The sequence below is a fragment of the Corvus cornix genome, chromosome 18 (assembly GCF_000738735.6).
Source record: "Corvus cornix cornix isolate S_Up_H32 chromosome 18, ASM73873v5, whole genome shotgun sequence".
NCBI lineage: Eukaryota > Metazoa > Chordata > Aves > Passeriformes > Corvidae > Corvus > Corvus cornix.
In genome coordinates, this window is record NC_046347.1 from 3,937,744 (window position 1) to 3,955,399 (window position 17,656).

Sequence of the window (17,656 nt, forward strand, 5' to 3'; positions counted from 1 at the left end):
TTAGGGCTCAAGCCCATTTGTGTGATATTGTTCACTCTTCTCGCTTTATTCCCTGTCATTGGTGTAATTAAACAGTTCTTTTCCAGCTACTATGATTTGTAGACATAGTATTCTTGCAAGAGCTTCCATTTAAGTACTCTTTAAAGACATTTTGATGTACAAAATAAAAATTACTTTGCTGTGTTGGTTAAAGAAAGACCAGTAGCATTAATATGCAGAAATATTTTAATTCTAAAGTACAATGATATTTTGATATTCTTTGTTCTTTTCTCTCATCTGTGATTCAGATATGTAGAGGGAAGCATTGTCTCTAACACTGAAATTGGGTTTCTCTGGCTTCACCTTTGTGATGAAACACCTTTGTTAGTTCACATTAAAGTGAAAAGTGTTGTCTATTCTATAACTTGCATTAGTGATTTTTTAAAAATAAATATATCTATATGCACAGCACTTTGAGAGTATCAGATGTGATTTATACATACACAATACTGAGAATATAATGCTTTTTTAAAAGCAGCCTGTCTTGTTCTCTAAAATATGTTTCCAATTAATTAATACTCCTCGTGAAAATCTTGGGGCCAGACAAATCCCAGCTCTGCTGGCATCGTGCCAGTGAGTGGTTTCCATTCTCTTGTCCTTTTCCTCCTCTTCCCTGGCATTCCCTCTCATCTGCTGGCACCAGGATGTGTGTGCCTGGTCTGTCAGCTGAGCTGGAGAAGCTCCCTGGCTGGAATGGTGGGTTATTTTTGGTTGATCAGCCTGTGTCTGCAGTGCTCTGGATGAACCTTGTGGTAAATGACTTTGCAGAAATCCCGAGTCCTTCAGATCTCACCGTTTGTAAATGTTTGCATCTCTGTGATGGTGGTGGTAGTAGAGGTAAATGCTCACATTGCTGTAACAGTAGCAGCAGAAGCAATAGGAGCTAAAACAAACCCATTAAAATTAAGTCAGACTTACTTTCTATCATGTGAACGACAGATCTATTTGTATTGTGGAAACAATATAGTTTTCACATACATGTTGAAGATGCAGATTTGGTATTTGAAAATAATTATTCTGCATTCCGTGACACTTTAAATCTACTTTTTAAATTGTCAGAGTGAGGATAGACTGTTTGTTTCCAAAGCTGATTGTGTGTTTTGAAAAGCTAAGTAGGGTTTGTTCTCTGCTCTTCAGGTATTAGTGGTACTTCAATTTTTTTTTTTTTTAAATACTCAGAGTTCCTTTTTTGTTACAGACAGAGTCACAGGTGAAATTGTGTAGGCTTCCAGAGCAAACATCTTGGAGAAGTGAAATGCTGATGGTTCTGTCAGACTTTTTGGGATATTTTTGCTTGGTCAGGTCCCTGCTTGCTTTGGACCAGCCCTCAGCATTCCCTTGGTGCCTGTTCACTGCTGCGGCTGTGGAAGTTGTTCAGTTTTCCAGGTGTGTCAGAGCCTGGAGAGAGGCTGAGTGTGGGTTTATAGTGTCCGTGACAGAGTTCAAGCAATATTTGGACAGCATTCTTGGGCACGAGGTGTGACTCTTGGGGATGGTCCTGTGTGGGGCCAGCACCTGGGTGATGATCCTTGTGTGTCCCTTCCACTCAGTCTATTCTGTGACTCTGTGAATGAGCTGGAATTTTACACTTGTTGGATGTGGCTTGTGATGAGCTGGAGCAGTGCTTCTGTTCATCCCAGAAGCCCAAAGAGTTTCTCTGGGTGGCCAAACAGCTCTGGCAGCTGCTGCCAGGTGAGCCGAGCCAGGGCTGCCATCCCCCAGTGCCATGCCCCGCTCCCTCCTGCCTGTCCCAAAGGGACCTGGCACTGCTGTCCTGGCTGGCTCATTGCAGGCTGGGTTAGTGTGGGGGGTGTCAGATGTACGCCTGGAGTGCAGATGTTGGTGACTGGGATGTCCTACGTGTTTGATGCAAAGGTTTGGATAAAGACCACAAGAAACCCAGTTTATGTGACTGCTGAAGAAGCTGGTGTCTCAGGTCTTTTAGTTTGTTTTTTTGGGAGCTTATTAGAAGCCTGAAAACGTTTGTTTTCATGGCTGTAGGCTGTGGGATTTCATGTTAATGTTGGCAAGGTTGCCCCGAAAACTGCTGAACTGAAAAGGCAGTGGGGGCTCAAGGTGGGTGCAGCAGTGTGCCACTCCCTTTAAATGAGCATGATCTCCAATACTGAATTGTTACAGTTCTCTCTTGTCCTCCCTCCTGTTTTAAACCATGCAGATGATTTGTTTCAGTAGGGCATAAAAGCTTCTGATACCAACACAGAAAGTAAACCTACGCAAAAAGTAACACACTGCCAACTTCTAGGTTTGGTCAGTTACAGTAAAACAAAAACCACCCCGCAGCTTTTCAGATCCTAAACCAATGATTATTATTTTCTTTTGCCCTAGTGCCAGAACCTATTAAGACCAGTTTAAGCCAGCCCCAACCTGCCGGTACCGGTACCAGTACTTCCACCAGCACTCTCACCAACAGCAGCAATGGCAAGCGCGCGTCTGCTAACGGGCAGCAGCCTGCGGCGTCCCGATACCTGCCCCGAGAGGTGCCTCCCCGCTTCCGCCAGCAGGAACAGAAGCAGCTCCTAAAGCGGGGGCAGCCACTGCCCACCGGGGCTCTGAGCGCCCCCGGCCCGGCCCCGGGCACGGCAGCAGCGGGAGCCAGCCCTCCTCCTCCTCCTCCTCCTCCTCCGCAGGGAGCAGCGGGACAGCAGCATCCCGGCAAGGCCCAGCCAGGTAAGAGCGGGACCCCGCGGGGAGCAGCTGCTTCGGCGTGGAGCTGCATCCTCTCTTGTCAACAGCGGGATGTTAAGATTGTTAGAAAATTCCACTCCTGTGCTGTTACCCACATTCTGACAGAGTGTGCCGTTTCTAGCATCCACTTGTAAGAGATCTTATTGTTTGTTCACGTGCTCAGGCCTGTGGGGTCTTCCTCCAGTTTGGTTTTTTTCCTCCATGTTTCTTTGATAGTTATAATGGATCTTCAGGAAATGTAAATATTTAGTGATGATTCTTACAGAAGCATTGTAATTTTGGGTATTTACAAGTTTTGACCTATCATTTTGGTAATTTGAATGCTCCTTAAAGAGTGTTTTGCATGTTTGTAAGTAAGGAATAGGAACTTTGCCTATGTTCTGTTGTGATATTTTTATGCCTTTGCTTGCTTATGGTCTCCAGTGTTATTTTCACCTTAGGAAAATAATGCTTTGGGAAAAGTAGCAGAGTGTCTTAGGCACTTCTACCACTTCATTCTGTCCTTTGCAGGTCACAGAATGGTTTGAGTTGGAAGGAACGTTAGGAAACATCTATTTCCAGCCCCCTGCCATGGGCAGGGACACCTTCCACTAGCCCAGGTTGCTCCAAGCTCCATCCAGCCTGGCCCTGGACACTTCCAGGGATCCAGGAGCAGCCACAGCTTCTCTGGGCACCCTGTGCCAGGGCCCCACCACCCTCACAGGGAAGAATTTAATCCCAATATCCCATTTAATCCTGCCCTGTGCCAGTGGGAAGCCATTCCCTGTGTCCTATGACCCCAGGGCCTTGTTCAAAGTCCCTCTCCAGCTCTCCTGGAGCCCCTTTAGGCCCTGCAAGGGGCTCTGAGCTCTCCCTGGAGCCTTCTCCTCTCCAGGTGAACACCTCCAGCTCTCCCAGCCTGGCTCCAGAGCAGGGGGGCTCCAGCCCTTGGAGCATCTCCGTGGCCTCCTCAGGACTCTCTCCTGCTCTCAATCCTTCTGATGCTGGGAGCCCCAGAGCTGGACGCAGCACTGGAAGTGGGGTCTCAGATAGACACAGAGGCCTTCCTTTGGTTGAAATTGGATGTTGAGGAATAAGTCTCTTACCTAACTTTATTTTCCTGAAGCTGCTGATGGGAAATTAGCAGCTTTCTTCTTATTTACCCTTCTGTGCTAGAGATCGTGTGAGCTTTGCAGTGGAGATGAGCTCGGTGGTGCACATCTCCTTTTCCATCTCTGTTCTGTGTGGGTGCCAGGCAAAGCAGGGACTGTTCTGGCATACAGTTATCCATGGCTTAAAAAAGTGATCTGGACTAAATCATAAAGGAGGAGTTTGATATCTTGAATATTAGTCATTTCTGTATGATCTCAAGAGTTGCTCATTATCACTCATTAGCACTGTCAAACATCACAAAATTTGGATCTGAATTGTCTGCAGCTTTTCCCTTTGGGCATTAGCAAATCTTCCACTATTTTTGCTGCTGAGCAGAACTACAACAAAGAAAATTCTTTGGTGATGTCCTTAGAAGTTTTAGTTTAGATAAGAGAATAATCTCTCTCTGAAATGACAGCTTCTGTAGTTCTCGAAATTTAAAAATATCATTCAGCTACTCCCTGGAAACCCAAAACTGGATAGGCAAAATGAAGCAATTGATTATTTATTAAAATGGTTCTTTTAGGGAGGGAAGAGGTTCTGCTTCTGTATTCTCAAGTATTTGGCTTTAGTGAGATGGAAAGTAATCATTTCCCAGCAGTTCTTTAACTTTTCTAACAGCATTCTCATCTTTCTTGCAAATCCCAATTCATCAGGGATGGTTCTGACATTCTTGGCTTCTTCTGGATTGGGAAATGTTTGTTAACTGTCAGACTAATGTTCTGTGTTGGAGATATGTTTATTATTTTATTTTCAGAATTCTGGAATCATAGAATTGTAGCATATCCTGAGCTGGAAGGACCCCACAAGGATCATCACAGTCCCACCCCTGGCCCTGCCCAGACACCCCAACAACCCCACCCTGGGCATCCCTGGCAGCGCTGTCCCAACGCTCCTGGAGCTCTGGCAGCCTCGGGGCCGTGCCCATTCCCTGGGGAGCCTGGGCAGTGCCCAGCACCCTCTGGGGGAAGAACCTTTCCCTAATATCCAGCCCAAACCTTCCTGGCCCAGCTCCAGCAGTTCCCTCAGGTCCCGGGGAGCAGAGATCGGAGCTGCCCCTCTCATCATTATTTATGTGGGACACACAGAGCAGCCAACTGAAGTGGCTCAGGCTGCCTGAGGGTGAGGATGAGGTTTCTCCCAGGCATCGTTATAGGTGTTTCTGAAGCATCTGTGTTTGAGTTCAATGAAACAAAGTCCACTGTAAATCATAACATAACTCATAAAAGAACTTTGCTTGTAAGAGTTTAGCAGGAGCTGTCTGACTTTGATCTTGCCAGATGCATTTTTACCTTCAGGCTTTATTTTTTCCCCCATTCCTATTTTAACTTGCTGTATGTGTAGTTTGTCAGCCTGGTGACCCTCAGCAGATGTTTTACACTGTTGGAATTAGTTTGGGGCTTTTTATTTTTTTCCTTCTTTCATGTTACCATTGGAAAAATTCAGAGTACAGTAAAAGCTAGTAGAAATGAGAGGAAAAGAAACAGTGCAGCAGCTTTTCAGCTTAATATTGCCCCAAACAAGTTAAACCCAGATCAAACTCTCAGCAAAAGTAATTCTTGCCATCATAGTCATGGAGTGGTTTGAGCTCAAGTAACCGTAAAGCTCCTCTGATTCCAGTCCTCTGCCATGGGCAGGGACACCTTCCCACCAGACTGGGTTGTTCCAAGCCCCGTCCAGCCTGGCACCAGTGTCTCACCACCTTTGCAGTGGAGAATTCTTTCCTAGTATTTCATTTAAACCTGCCCTTCTTCAGCTTACAGACATTCCCTGTGTCCTGTCCCTCCATCCCTTGTCCAAAGTCCCTCTCCAGCTCTCCTGGAGCCCCTTTAGGCCCTGCAAGGGGCTCTGAGCTCTCCCTGGAGCCTTCTCTTCTCCAGGTGAACACTCCCAGCTCTCCCAGCCTGGCTCCAGAGCAGAGGAGCTCCAGCCCTTGGAGCATTTCCATGGTCTCCTCTGGCCTTACTACACTCTGAGTAAATAATTTCGTTCTCACTTCAGTTCTAAACCTGCAATTTTAATTACTCAGTAGCAGTTTGTCCATAGATTCACAATTGTCCTGTTGCTGTTTACTCTGTAAAGTCAACACAAAAGGTTTCAAAGGCACCACAGGATCTGCACACTGAACAGACCCCTTGGGACAGGGTCTTAAACAAGCAACATCTTGGCTACCTTTTTGTCTGCTGACACGAGGTGGTGTTTTGAGATTTCAGTGATGGCCTTTTCCACACAGAAAGGACTTGCTGAATTCTGGAGCTCTCACATCATTCTTTCCAGCAGGTGGAGCATCAGCTCATTTACTGACTGCAGACGCAGGAGGGAAAAAAAAAAGTCCAGCTCGGCTTGTAACGACAGCAGCTCTGTGCCTGGCTGCCCTGGGAGGCCAAGGGAGGAGTACCTCTCTCCTGAGGGACCTTTGCAGCCACGAATTGTACATGTTCACACTGTTACTCAGTCTCTGATCCAGGCTTTGTTTGCATCTTGTCGAACATAAAGAGCAAAGAAGTAGGAAGAGTACGTAGGGAAGGCCAAAGCCTTTTCATCTCAGCTGTTGGGATCTGAGTGACTGTTAGATTGAGAAAAAAATAGGTCGTGTCTTACATGAGCATCTTGTATCCAGAAGAAGCTTCATGTGAGTTCATGTCTGTAGCATTTCTTCTTATACCTTCATATCCCTTCAGAGTTAATTTGTAATTATGCATCCACACTCCTTTCAGGCCTTACTTATAATATCTGGATACAAGGAATGCTGTTAGAGAGTCACTGCCAGTCTCTCCACTCTAAAAATCCCACTATTTTATCTCTTTATTCTCTTATCAGCAGCCCCTGTTATCTACTGCCTTGGCCTATCCAAAACACTTATCAGAACTTAACTGCAATGTCGTGAATTAAAAAGGATGTTCTGCCAATGTTAGGCAAGTGGGAATTAATGGCCACTAATATATTCTTTGTCAGGTTTATCACCTGGAAATATCAGTGAAGTGGGTGAGAGTAGGGACTTCTTTGTTTCTTTCTTAAGGTGATCTCTAAAACATTAACCAGACAAACTGTAACAGAATTTAAACATTTCAAATTGCATAGAATATTTTAGAAATCTTACCCCTTGAAAACAGTCTTTTATTCGTTGTTAACTATTATGAAACTTCTGAAGTTATGAAATTTCTGAAGTGCTTTAGAGTGGAATAGTTATTTGTCTGGAACTTCTGTCTTGAGCTACAGAGCTTGTTCTTGACCTGCCCCCTCTGTAATCCTTTCCAGGATTACACTGAAGGAAAGCTGTATCTCTGATTTATGAGCAGTATTCTATTATCTAGTCTAGTTTGTTATTTTTACTTAAAGATGGGACTTTTTATCTCTTCCCTCTCTCCCTTCTTTGTCAACTCACTCCACTAAACAGGTGAATAGTTAACTTCCCTCATTAAGGTGTGAGGCATTAACTGAATTAATGGAATGGTCCTTTGCCGCGTGATCTAAAAGAATTAGGATAATTTCTGGAAGGTACCATGGGAGATTAAAAATACCAAGTAATGTCGATTTCTTAGTTTCTTTACAAATGATGAATTTTATATAGGAGTCTCCAGGCAACCAGTGTGTTTGATGATTATAAGAACAGAGATCAAAAGAAGTAATCAGTTCTCCTCCAAGATGCCTTTGACTTGCCTGAAATTCAGCAATGTGAAACCATCTGTCAGCTCAAAAGCAACCTACCATGTCCTTCAGGAGTCAGGGTGGAACTTGTACCCATCTTTTTATTGGCAAGTAGAGTGTTTTGCAGAACAGATCCCTATCATCTGTTTCCAAAGTCCAGAAAGAAATGAGAGCAAGTAACTCCTGCAGTAATCAGAATGAGTAAACACACCAGCCTTGTGGAAACTCGAGTTACATTCTTAATTTGTTCTATCTGTTGTTTGCTGTGGAGTGAGAATTTGACAGCAGTTACAGACACTGATTTATTTTCCTCGTGTGGGCTGATTCTAGATTTTGTGCTGAACTTTATTCTTCTTTTTCCTGGAGCTGGAAGGTTTATTTTGTGTTTGAAGATTTCTTTAGCTGCAGTTTCAAGATTCATGCTCCTGGATTCATGCATGGTATGGTGTGCACCTTGAAGTGGGCAGCTGCAAGTTGCTGAGTGCTGTTGTGTGACAGGTTAACTCTTCTTATAATCTCTTTGCATTAACCTTAGTTTTGATAATTTTTTAGGAAGCAAGATTAAAAGATGCTGGTTACTGTTAAAATCATGTCTGACAATATTCATTCCAAACATCCAACCCTTTAACTGCTGTTACTTCAGAATTCCTTCTAACTGGGCAATTTTATATGGTTGTAAAGTCAAATTTGGAGAAAAGTTTTAGGGAGAGACATCATGCCTTCTAAAGCCAGTCAATATAGTTGGAAAACACTGATAAGCTTTGACACACAGTTTTTTCATGAGATCCAGCAAAGTAATAGAGACCTTTCTGCAAAAGTCATGCTTGAGGAATTCAGCTTGAGCAGTTCAGCTCATTGTGATTTGTGATGGCTGTAGGTGAGGCATGCACATGCCAAAGCAGTTCTGAAATACATTAATAAAGTTTAATTTCAAAAGTCTGAAAAAAGATTTAGCTTGATCTCCTGGAGGCATTGCAAACAGGCTGAGCTTTGACAAACAAAGCACATGTGAAAAGTGCTTTTATGGAAATGATTTGCTGAACTTCACCTCTTTGGGCCCATATTCTGCAATTTCATTAGCAGCATATCTTTGCTGGCAAAACATTACTGTGTTTTTGCTTTTAGTTGGAAAGTTACACAATTAAAACCAGAAACTTTAGAAATGGATTCATTCTGGATCTCCCAGAGCAGAGTTTTTCATATGTAATAGTTAAAACACTAAAAGCTATAAAGGAGAAATTAGGTAATATTTGTTCATTCTGTTTGCACACTTTCTATGTATATAATTTCAAACTTTATATAGAAAATACACTTTTTAAAAAAAGTATTCTGCATAATACCTGGATGATGTGCTTCATAATGTCATGGCTGTTGATCTCGAATGAAGAAAGCAGCATGGTGATGTTTCTTTAGAAACACAGGAATTGGCTCTTTATGCTACTTCAGTGGAAGGTGACTGTATATGACAACCACACAATTCTATCCTGCCAAAAACTCCTGACAGCTCCAATCCTTACACACTGGTGTTGGCCACGATTTGCAGAGCAATTCACTGTACAGCTCATCACTGTACACACACTTCTGTAATGTGGCTGTGGAAAAGTCTTCCTGCTAGTGGGATCAAACCATGGAAAAATTACCAGAATTAGGCTCGATTACTTTTTTTGCCAGTAGTCTCACTGAATTAGCACTCTAAGGGGATGTTCAGGTGTAAGAGGTGATAAGTGTTTCTGTCTTCTTGTAGTGTTTCTCAGGGCTCTGTTTATTATCTGGTAGCACTTTGGTGTATGATGTGTGGCCCTGGAAATCAGGGAGTGTTGCCAAAGGTCACTGGTGCCAGGTGTATATTTAGACAAAAGGAAGTTAAAACATCACACAAGGACAAAAATGTAGCAGGTAACACAAAGAAGGGATCTAACCCATGGTGCTGTCTCCGGGATGATGAACATTTTCTGAACTGCAGTGATAGAAAAGCTGTGGGAAGTGAGTCTCAGTTAATGGAGAGTTTTGTCTCCCATCTAAATTTTCAAGAATTCCATATAATGCTTTGAATACAAGGAGGTGGCAAGCTTGGTGTAGCCTAAATACAGGCATTAGGAATGAAAAATTATGGTAAAAAAACGCATCAGTAAACTAATATTTGGAACAAATTTTTCTGTATTGTGTACGTTATCTGACATCAGGCAGCAGAGCATGAAAAATAAATCTGCTGCTTCAAATCTCTTTGACAGTGATTAGAATTTTTCACAGGGAGAAAGAAAAATAAAAATCTGTGGAAGGATAAATAACTGAGGTGCTTTTGTAGTTTTGCTGTCCTCGCTTTCAAAGAGTAGGGCTGTGCAAAAACTTGATGGCTCACAGGTGGCTGCGTTTGCTTCAGGAGCTGCAGAGCTGCATCTCCTCCAGCTTCACTGTGGATGGCTGTGCTGCCAGGGACAGGAGCTGCCCAGGTGTCTGTGGGGAAGGAAAGGTTAGGAAACAGTCTGACAAGGTCATCAAATGTGCAGGTGGCCGTTTTCTGACAAAGCATGTGAAGAGACCCAAGTAGCAGGACCTGTCCTGGTGGTGGAGAAGTAAAAGGTCGACAGCAACAGGAATTACATATAGTGCTACTAGAAAGAAATAAAGACATTTGTAGTAGTTTGGAGGAAAAAAAGCCCCAAAGAACAAAAAGCTAACTCTTTCATAAGTCACTCACTAGTAGAAGCAAGGTCAGGGGGGCACAGGGAACTACTGATGGATGGCATCAGGAATACTTTAAATACGTTTCCCCTTCATCTGTAAACTTAGAACAAAAGCTACAGCAAATACTCCAGGAAATAGAGTTTCCAGTTGTCTGGAAATGATGACGTTCATAGGAGACTAAGTAGAGGATGGATTGGAGAAATGTGGTCACTTTAAGAGTATGAAAACTGCAAAAGAGAAAAAAGCCAACCAATGTTAAGAGGTGAGAAAGTTGGAACTGAGGAAGTGTAAATCAGACAGAGTAACTGTTAGAATGATCCTAGGGAAAAAACCCAAAGCAGCCATTTCTGTGCATGTTGAATTTTTCAGGAGAGAAATGCGGAGTCACCAGGATTTGTGGAGAGCAGGTTATACCAAAGGGGGTGGTTCCCTGTCAGCAGTGGGACAGGCACTCTGGAATGTCCTAGAAATCAACTCTGTGCAGCCTTTCCTAGTGGCTCAGAAGACTTTCCCGTGCTGGATGTGTGGTGGTGTAAATAAGTGGGAAGTACAAGATGGAGCTCTTGTAAGAAGTGTCACAGCTGCTCGGGAAGGTGCAGACAGGGAGTAGCTGTCCTTCCTGGCACAGTGATGAGAACGTTTTGAGTGAGAGTGCAGATCTGTACTCCGATATTTCAGTCAAGCTTTCAACTATAAACAACAGCCTTCAATAAATTTTTGATCGAGACCAACTGGAGAAGAGTGCAAGGCAACAGAAAGGCAGAATTACAGTATGGAATAGTGGTGACACACCTGTGTAATTGGATAAGAAATAAAGAAATTGGAAAGTTTCTTCATTTTGGCCAGAGCAGCTCTATACCCAAGTACAGGTGTGTGGGTCTCATGCTGCAAAAAGGGATGTGGTCACAGGGTAAATTTAATTAATGTGTTGAAAAGAGAGCAGTCACTGAGGGATAGAGGCAGCACTGCTTCCCATGGGACATGTGGGATAACATTCCAGTGGGAGGTACTGTGCCTTCAGAAGGAACCACTTGGAAGAAGCAGAGGAATCCAACAGGAATGGGTAGAGGTCTTGGAAAAAAGCCTTGCAAAGAAGGAAGGAATTGAAGCTCCTGAGTCAAAGGAAGATTGGAATTATAAATGCTGAGATGCTTAAATGGCTGCTGCAGGGAAGGAAATGATATGTTCTGTGTGCCTGTGATGGATCAGATAAGAAATAATGGGCTTAAATTTCAACAAGGAAGATTAAGGGTGGACATTAGGAAAACTGTGCCGATATGAAAGCTGTCTTGAGAAGTGTGAGATAGAGCACTTGGGAATGTGCAAGCTCCGTTGCTGGAGGCAATGGGATAATGTCACCTGGTGTGTGTCAGGAGTAGTTCCTTAGACCAGGTGAGTGGGCTGCATCACCTCTCAAATCGCCATTTTTAGTCTTCAGGTATTAATAATTACGAATTTCAAGTTTATGAGGCACATTCCCCATCGAAGTTGGCCCAAGATGGGAAGGGAACAGATGTGCTCTGCCAGCACAGTTGGTTGGAAGCTGCACTTCATTTTGCTCCCAAGCTCTTTAGTGGGCTCTGACTCATTTCTTGGGATTCTTCTTTGCCTTTCTGTGTACCCCCACTGGTCAAAACAGTCCCCTTTGATAGGTGCCCTGTGTAAGTACTTACCTTCATAAATGGAAGTTGATTATAAGAAGTTTGTGTTATTTATAGGAAAAATACAAGGAGTCCAGTTTTGACCTATTTTAACTAATGGAAATTTCAATCATGTATGGTTAGTTTTAAAAGAATCTAATGTACCACAACAATAGTTTCACTTAAAGCTGTTACTACAAAATTGTCTCTCAAGCCTAGTTCCTGGGTGCATTTGAAATAATTTTCTGAATAGAAACAAAACCAAACAGATTCGATTTTCATTTATCTGTTGTTTCTGAAATGAGGTTGAACCCGACCAGTATTCAGAGACTCTTGCAGAGAAACAGAGAATAAATGTTGTCAAGAGGAAACCAACTATTTTCAGGAGTCCTTCAGAGGAGCAGTTCTCGAGCCAAGAATAGCAGCAGCGATTGTGCCTCGGTGTGGAGTAGCAGCGACCCTGAGAGTGTGGCCGAAGCTGTAAAGAGCCATCGGTGTGAGATCCAGCACAGAGGGGCCAAACCGCCCTGATGAGCCACTGACAGGAACTGAAACAGCAAATTTGAAATGTGCCCCATTTACCACGTCATTAATATGTATTTGGGGCAGGTAGGAGGGGAAATAATTGTAAAGGAGTGTGTTGGACATGCTGGAAGTTTGTGTGAATTAGCCTTCAAGATTTGCATGGTGCACTGATAAAAGCCCTCTGCGTGCGATCTTGGAATTGGTGATGATCTTTTAGGTCCTAAAAATGCAAAGCTGACCCTGTTCTGCTCACTCTGAATGTTCCTGGGCCTCGGAGGGAGCCGAGGCTCCCGGCCCAGGGTGTTCCAAGATGGTTGGTCCCGCTGTGCAGGCGTAGCCAGCGCCCGCTCCTGCCGCATTGTTCGGGCAGCTCTTCCCTGCCTCTATAAACAACTGCGCCGCTGATTAATGCGCTCGCGTTTGCCACTTAGAGCTGGTTTAGATAGAGGCAGGGAAGTCATTAAGGGCTTGGCAGAAGTCCAGAGTACATCTGGGACTTGGGAGCTGCCACTGGGGCAGGAGGAGGGCGGCAGGCAGGAGCCTGGGGCAGGGGAGAGGACGCTTGGCAAAGGAAGGAGCTGGGGCAGGGAGGAGAACGACGAGGCAGGAGCTGGCATTGGAGCAGGGAGGAGGGCGATGGGCAGGAGATGGGGCTGGGGAAGGGAGGAGGGCACCGGGCAGGAGGCAGGAGATGGGGCTGGGAAGGGGAGGAGGACACGGGGCAGGAGCTGGGGCAGGAGGAAGGAGGACTCCGGGAAGGAGGCAGGAGCTGGGGCAGGCATTCGGCAGCGCCCGCGTCTTCTCTTGGCTGACTTTCAAAAGCGGCAGAAAAGCAGCTACGGGCGCTAATTGTAGCTGGGTCCTGAAGTGAAAATGTTTTGTGACAGTTGAAAGAATTTAAAGAGGAAGGAAGATCGGTTTAGTGTCAGCTGCAATTAGATAATCAAAGCTTAAAAATCCTGCTCTGTTGATACCTTCACCTAGAGCCGAGGAGCGGAGCGAGGGGAAGGGGGAGGAGGGCTGTGCGTGGAAAGGGCATTTCCATAGCCAGTGCAGCCGAGGCCCGGCCGAGCTTGCAGGTTGTCTGGGCGCGCGCTCGCACTGAGAGATTTTCTTGGCAGCTCTACAGGATGAGGCTTACACTGTACACAGCCGACATATTGAAGCCGGGAGCCCTGGAGAACGTAGAGGCAGGAGTAGAAACAGCTCTGCACACAATGTAGCGTCTCCTAGGATGGTTGGGCGGCTCCTTTCTTCAGGTATTTTATTACCCATCAGCCCTTTTTAGAGCCAAAGAAAGAGAGAAAGTAACCCTAACCCTGAGAAAATAGCATCTGCTTCTGTTAAATCAATTTATTACATAACATTTCAGCGAGAGAGCAGCAGCACAGCGTCCTGAGCTTTTGGCTGCGTTTCAGGTTTGATAAAATGGCGTCTTCGCAGCGAGCTGCTTGTAAAGATATGTTGCACTGAGCAGAAAAATGCAATGATCTGGTGTTTTCTACTGCTGCTTTTGTGTTGGAGAGGTAGCATTTAGTGGAATCTCTACTAATAATGAAAAATCATGTTTATTTTTGCTTGTTTTCTGAATGCATTTGAAAGCTTTCAGCATCAGAGGAAAGGAACTACGTTTGAATGTCGTAGTGCAGAAAATGAAAAGGGGATAACAGGCTTTCCCCCGTGTGGGCTTAGCTATGGTTTAGTTTTAAAATAAATAAAGCTGCTTTATTCAAAGCTTCCATCTCTTTTCTGCCTTTCCACATTATGTGTGCTGTGCAAGATTTCAGCTTCCTCAATCCATGAGACTTGTTGTGAGTGAGCTTTGTAGGGGCTTCAGATAGATGCCAGTTTTCAAATTTGTCTCTATGCCTAGAGCTGGATGCAGCAGGTAACCTGAAATATTAGCACTACAATGCCCAAATTTTCTGCTTTATGATATTTTGTGCTTCAGAATAGATGCTTATGTCATGTTTTCTTTATGAAATTAGGCTACATTTGATTTAGCACTTAAAATGTTCCTGGCAATTCCTATTTAATTTAGATTTGGAAAAACTCATTTATAGTATTGGAAAGATCTGCTCATGTTGAATTGAAAATTATATTGGGGGGGGGGGGGAGTGGGGAGAAAGTAATTTGCCCTTTTTTTCTCATCTTCCTACTCAGGATCACTAACCTTTGTGTGCCAAAGAAAATCCCCAGTGGGACTGTCAGTGGCCCTTGGGATTTTTCTGTGTTCTGCATGTCAGAGCAGAGAGCACCGTCTGTCTTCTGTCCTTTGGGCAGCACAGGGCGAGCCAGGGGGTCTGGTTGTTGTTACGTGACGAACATGGACTGAAAAATAAAACAAGTAATAAGAGAGGAGTCACTGTTAGATCTGATTTAAAATGGGGTGAGCACAATTTATTAATAATGTTCCATAAAAAGTTTATCCCAGACTTTGCCGTTTCGTACCCTGTCCGTCCTTTGGTTCCAAAGCCAGCTGAATGTTGTGTTACAGTTGGGGAAACAGGGTTTTACTGTGTAGCATTTGAACTAATCACTGCAATGGAAGCTATGAAGATACAGTTACTTTTAACTCAGTTGAATAAAAAAAAAAAAATTAAATATGATTGTAAATGACATTTTCAGAGGAGGATGGAAGTTTGGGGTCAGCTGCTTGTGCAGGCAAAGTATTTTGCTTTTCTAAGAAATGCATGCAACAGCTTCTCCCATTTCACTCTACTCATACTTTGCATTTGTAATCTATGTAAACACTAAACTGATTTAGTAACTAATTATTCATTACCCAACACAGCCAAAAATGTTTTCTGTTTTTAATAAGTACTGAATTGAAGCTGGTCAAGTATGTTGGCTACAGTATGTGATAACACCAGCAATCTCCTCCCACCCCATTAAGGATATTATTTAAAAAAAAAAAACAGCAACACAAAACAAAACAACCCCTTATGCTATTGGTTATACTGATCAGAGCTGTGCGTTTTTCAGGTCATGTGTATGGTTGCAGTTGGACAGAAGTTCTGTGCTTGTTAAAAACAAATTTGAGCCATTGTTGTCCGATTAATATTTCCTTCCTGGTGGCCGAAGAAATGTTGTTGATCAGGGGAACTGTATTTTATAAAAGATGCATAATTAAGATTTTGAAACACAAAAGTATTAATTTAAAAATCATTTTCACTCTGTGGTGTCCCAGCACCAGGATTTGCTAACACGGAATACCTGTGGTTCCTGTTCCTTGTGCCTTGTTTACAGTCTTTGCTCAGCTCACAGAGGAGGGATAGAAATGCTTCTGGTGGACTCAGTACTTTAATTTCACCTCTTTGCACAAATAAGGAGGAACCGATTCTTAAGAATTTTTAAACTGGGTTTTCCATTTCAATCTTAACAACTTTGAAAAGAAAATACCAGGAATTTTTGTGAAGAGTTAGTTTCCTAGAAAGTCGGAGGAAGTCGGCATTTTCAAAAAAAAATCCCCAAACAAACAGAAAAGTTCTCTAGATGTAATCATATAAAATATTTTGCTTTCATTATTTTTCCCAAATATTTAAGGTCTTTACAGAGTAAGTAAGACTGTGCTATTCATTATTTATTTCATAGGCGCAAACCCCTTTTAGTTAAAATGGAAAAATGTCTTTTTGTTATTTGCTTCTAGAGACAAGAATATAAAACTTACTGTCTTCAGGATCTGTACTCAAACTCCTGGTTTGTCTGACAGCAAAGTCCCAGTTTATGCAGGTTTCTGTTCATTTTGTGAATTTTTTTTCCATTCTCTTCATCTGTCCTGTTGCTTACGAGCTTTATGGCAGCAGCCTTTGGTGTTAGAACCGATTGTTCCAGTGGGTGTTGGATACAATGAGGTTATTGCATGATTCTTTCTCTGGTTTTTGAATCCATGACTTGTGGAAGGCACCGGCGGGATCCCGCTGCCTCCGGAGCAGGGAAGGCGCAGCACAGGGACCCGCTACTCCAGAGGGGGATTGCTGATTTCATGTCCCCTACACGGAATTATTGTAATCCCCACCAAAGTCACCACTTTCAGATTAGTCCGTAGTTATTGTTGAGGGAATCATCTGAACCTCAGGAAGAGCGACTGCGCCAGTGGTACAGGAAAGGGAGCACCTGGATTTGCAAAGCCTTGGGAAGCCCAGGGGTTTTGGAGCTGCACGTGTGGAACTTCCCAGCCCCGCATTCCTGGTGGGATCCTGCCTGGAGTAGCTGTGTTTGGCCAAGCCCAGGCACTTGGCCATTTTCTACTCTTAATATGGCCATCTCTTGAGTTTTATAGTTCTTCTCCCTCATAATTTTCTTTTCTTCTTGTTTCTCTTACTGCTCCTCCAAATCTGGTCTCTTACCTAACGAATTGTTTTGCTCCCTCCTCTCAGCAGTCATTCTAAGCCGTGTTGTCATCTTCAATCCCACCCCTTCCCTTTATTTTCTGTCTCCTAAGCGCTCCTAAATTTGAGCACTGCTTTAACCACCATCTTTGGGGGAGAGGAGAAAGGAAATGATTAAACAAGCAGCTCCCTTTTCGTCTCGTCGGCCACGGTGCTGTTTCTGTGAGTACGGAGACGTCCTGGGCGCTCTCTCGATCCTCCTTCCCCAGCCTGCCCTGCACAGCTCTGCTCGGGCAGCGCTGTCTCTCTCCCAGCACCCGCACACAGAGCTGAGCTTTGGGCTCTGACAAGGCCTTTCATTGGAACAATGTATTTCCAGCCACTTTCAAATCCTTCTGTCAAGGCTCAAACGCAGCTCTGAGTCGCACCACCCACAGGGTTGAAAAAAATCTTGTATAACTCCTCTTATCTGATTCCTTGGTTGCCTGAACTTCTTATCTTCTGGCCTGGCCTGCCACTGCTTTTTTCCCTTTGTTTGTTCCTACTCTGCTAAGAATGTGCCTCGGCTCATTTCTCTGACCCTGCTGACCCTTTTTAAGTCATTTCACAGCCTGCCTTCCCCTTCCCTCTCTTATCTGGGATTCTGGTCTCTGTTTAACACCTGTGTAGCAAATCTAGATCACCAGGTAAATGTTCAACATGCTTCCTTAGCTCTGTGCTGGAGCAGTTGGCTGTATAGAGGAATAACAGGATGCTTTCTTCCTTTCCAGCCATTGCATGTAGAAGAAGGAATCCAGGTAATTCCAAGTGGCTCCGTTCACATTCTTTCAGATTTGTCATGCACTTGTCAATTACTATGGAAGGAATTCTTCCCTGTGAGGGTGGGCAGGCCCTGGCACAGGGTGCCCAGAGAAGCTGTGGCTGCCCCATCCCTGGAAGTGTCTAAGGCCA

The 17,656-nt window shown here is 44.0% G+C and overlaps 1 protein-coding gene and 1 long non-coding RNA gene across 15 annotated transcripts in view; one reads left to right on the top strand and one right to left on the bottom strand.

Annotated features, from left to right (window-relative positions):
- The window catches only part of TNRC6C (trinucleotide repeat containing adaptor 6C), a 77,181-nt gene that overhangs the window by 20,919 nt on the left and 38,606 nt on the right, over positions 1-17,656 (top strand). For 5 of the 13 annotated variants that reach the window (XM_019290694.3, XM_019290693.3, XM_039562082.1 and 2 more), the window contains exon 1: positions 13,413-13,633. In XM_019290694.3, the coding sequence (XP_019146239.1) occupies positions 13,609-13,633 (25 nt within the window). In that variant the 5' untranslated portion in view covers positions 13,413-13,608. Of the gene's footprint in view, positions 1-2,385; positions 2,728-13,410; positions 13,634-17,656 lie in introns of those variants that run through there. The other 8 variants (XM_039562084.1, XM_039562085.1, XM_039562086.1 and 5 more) reach the window with 4 other exon arrangements.
- Positions 5,752-16,311, bottom strand: LOC104694343. 2 transcript variants are annotated; one of them, XR_752719.4, is made up of 3 exons: positions 16,045-16,311; positions 14,548-14,705; positions 5,752-9,978 (listed from the first exon to the last, which is right to left on the bottom strand). It is a non-coding gene; the product is annotated as an uncharacterized LOC104694343 (long non-coding RNA). The 2 variants fall into 2 exon arrangements; XR_005603299.1 differs by lacking the exon at positions 5,752-9,978 and adding an exon at positions 13,583-13,654.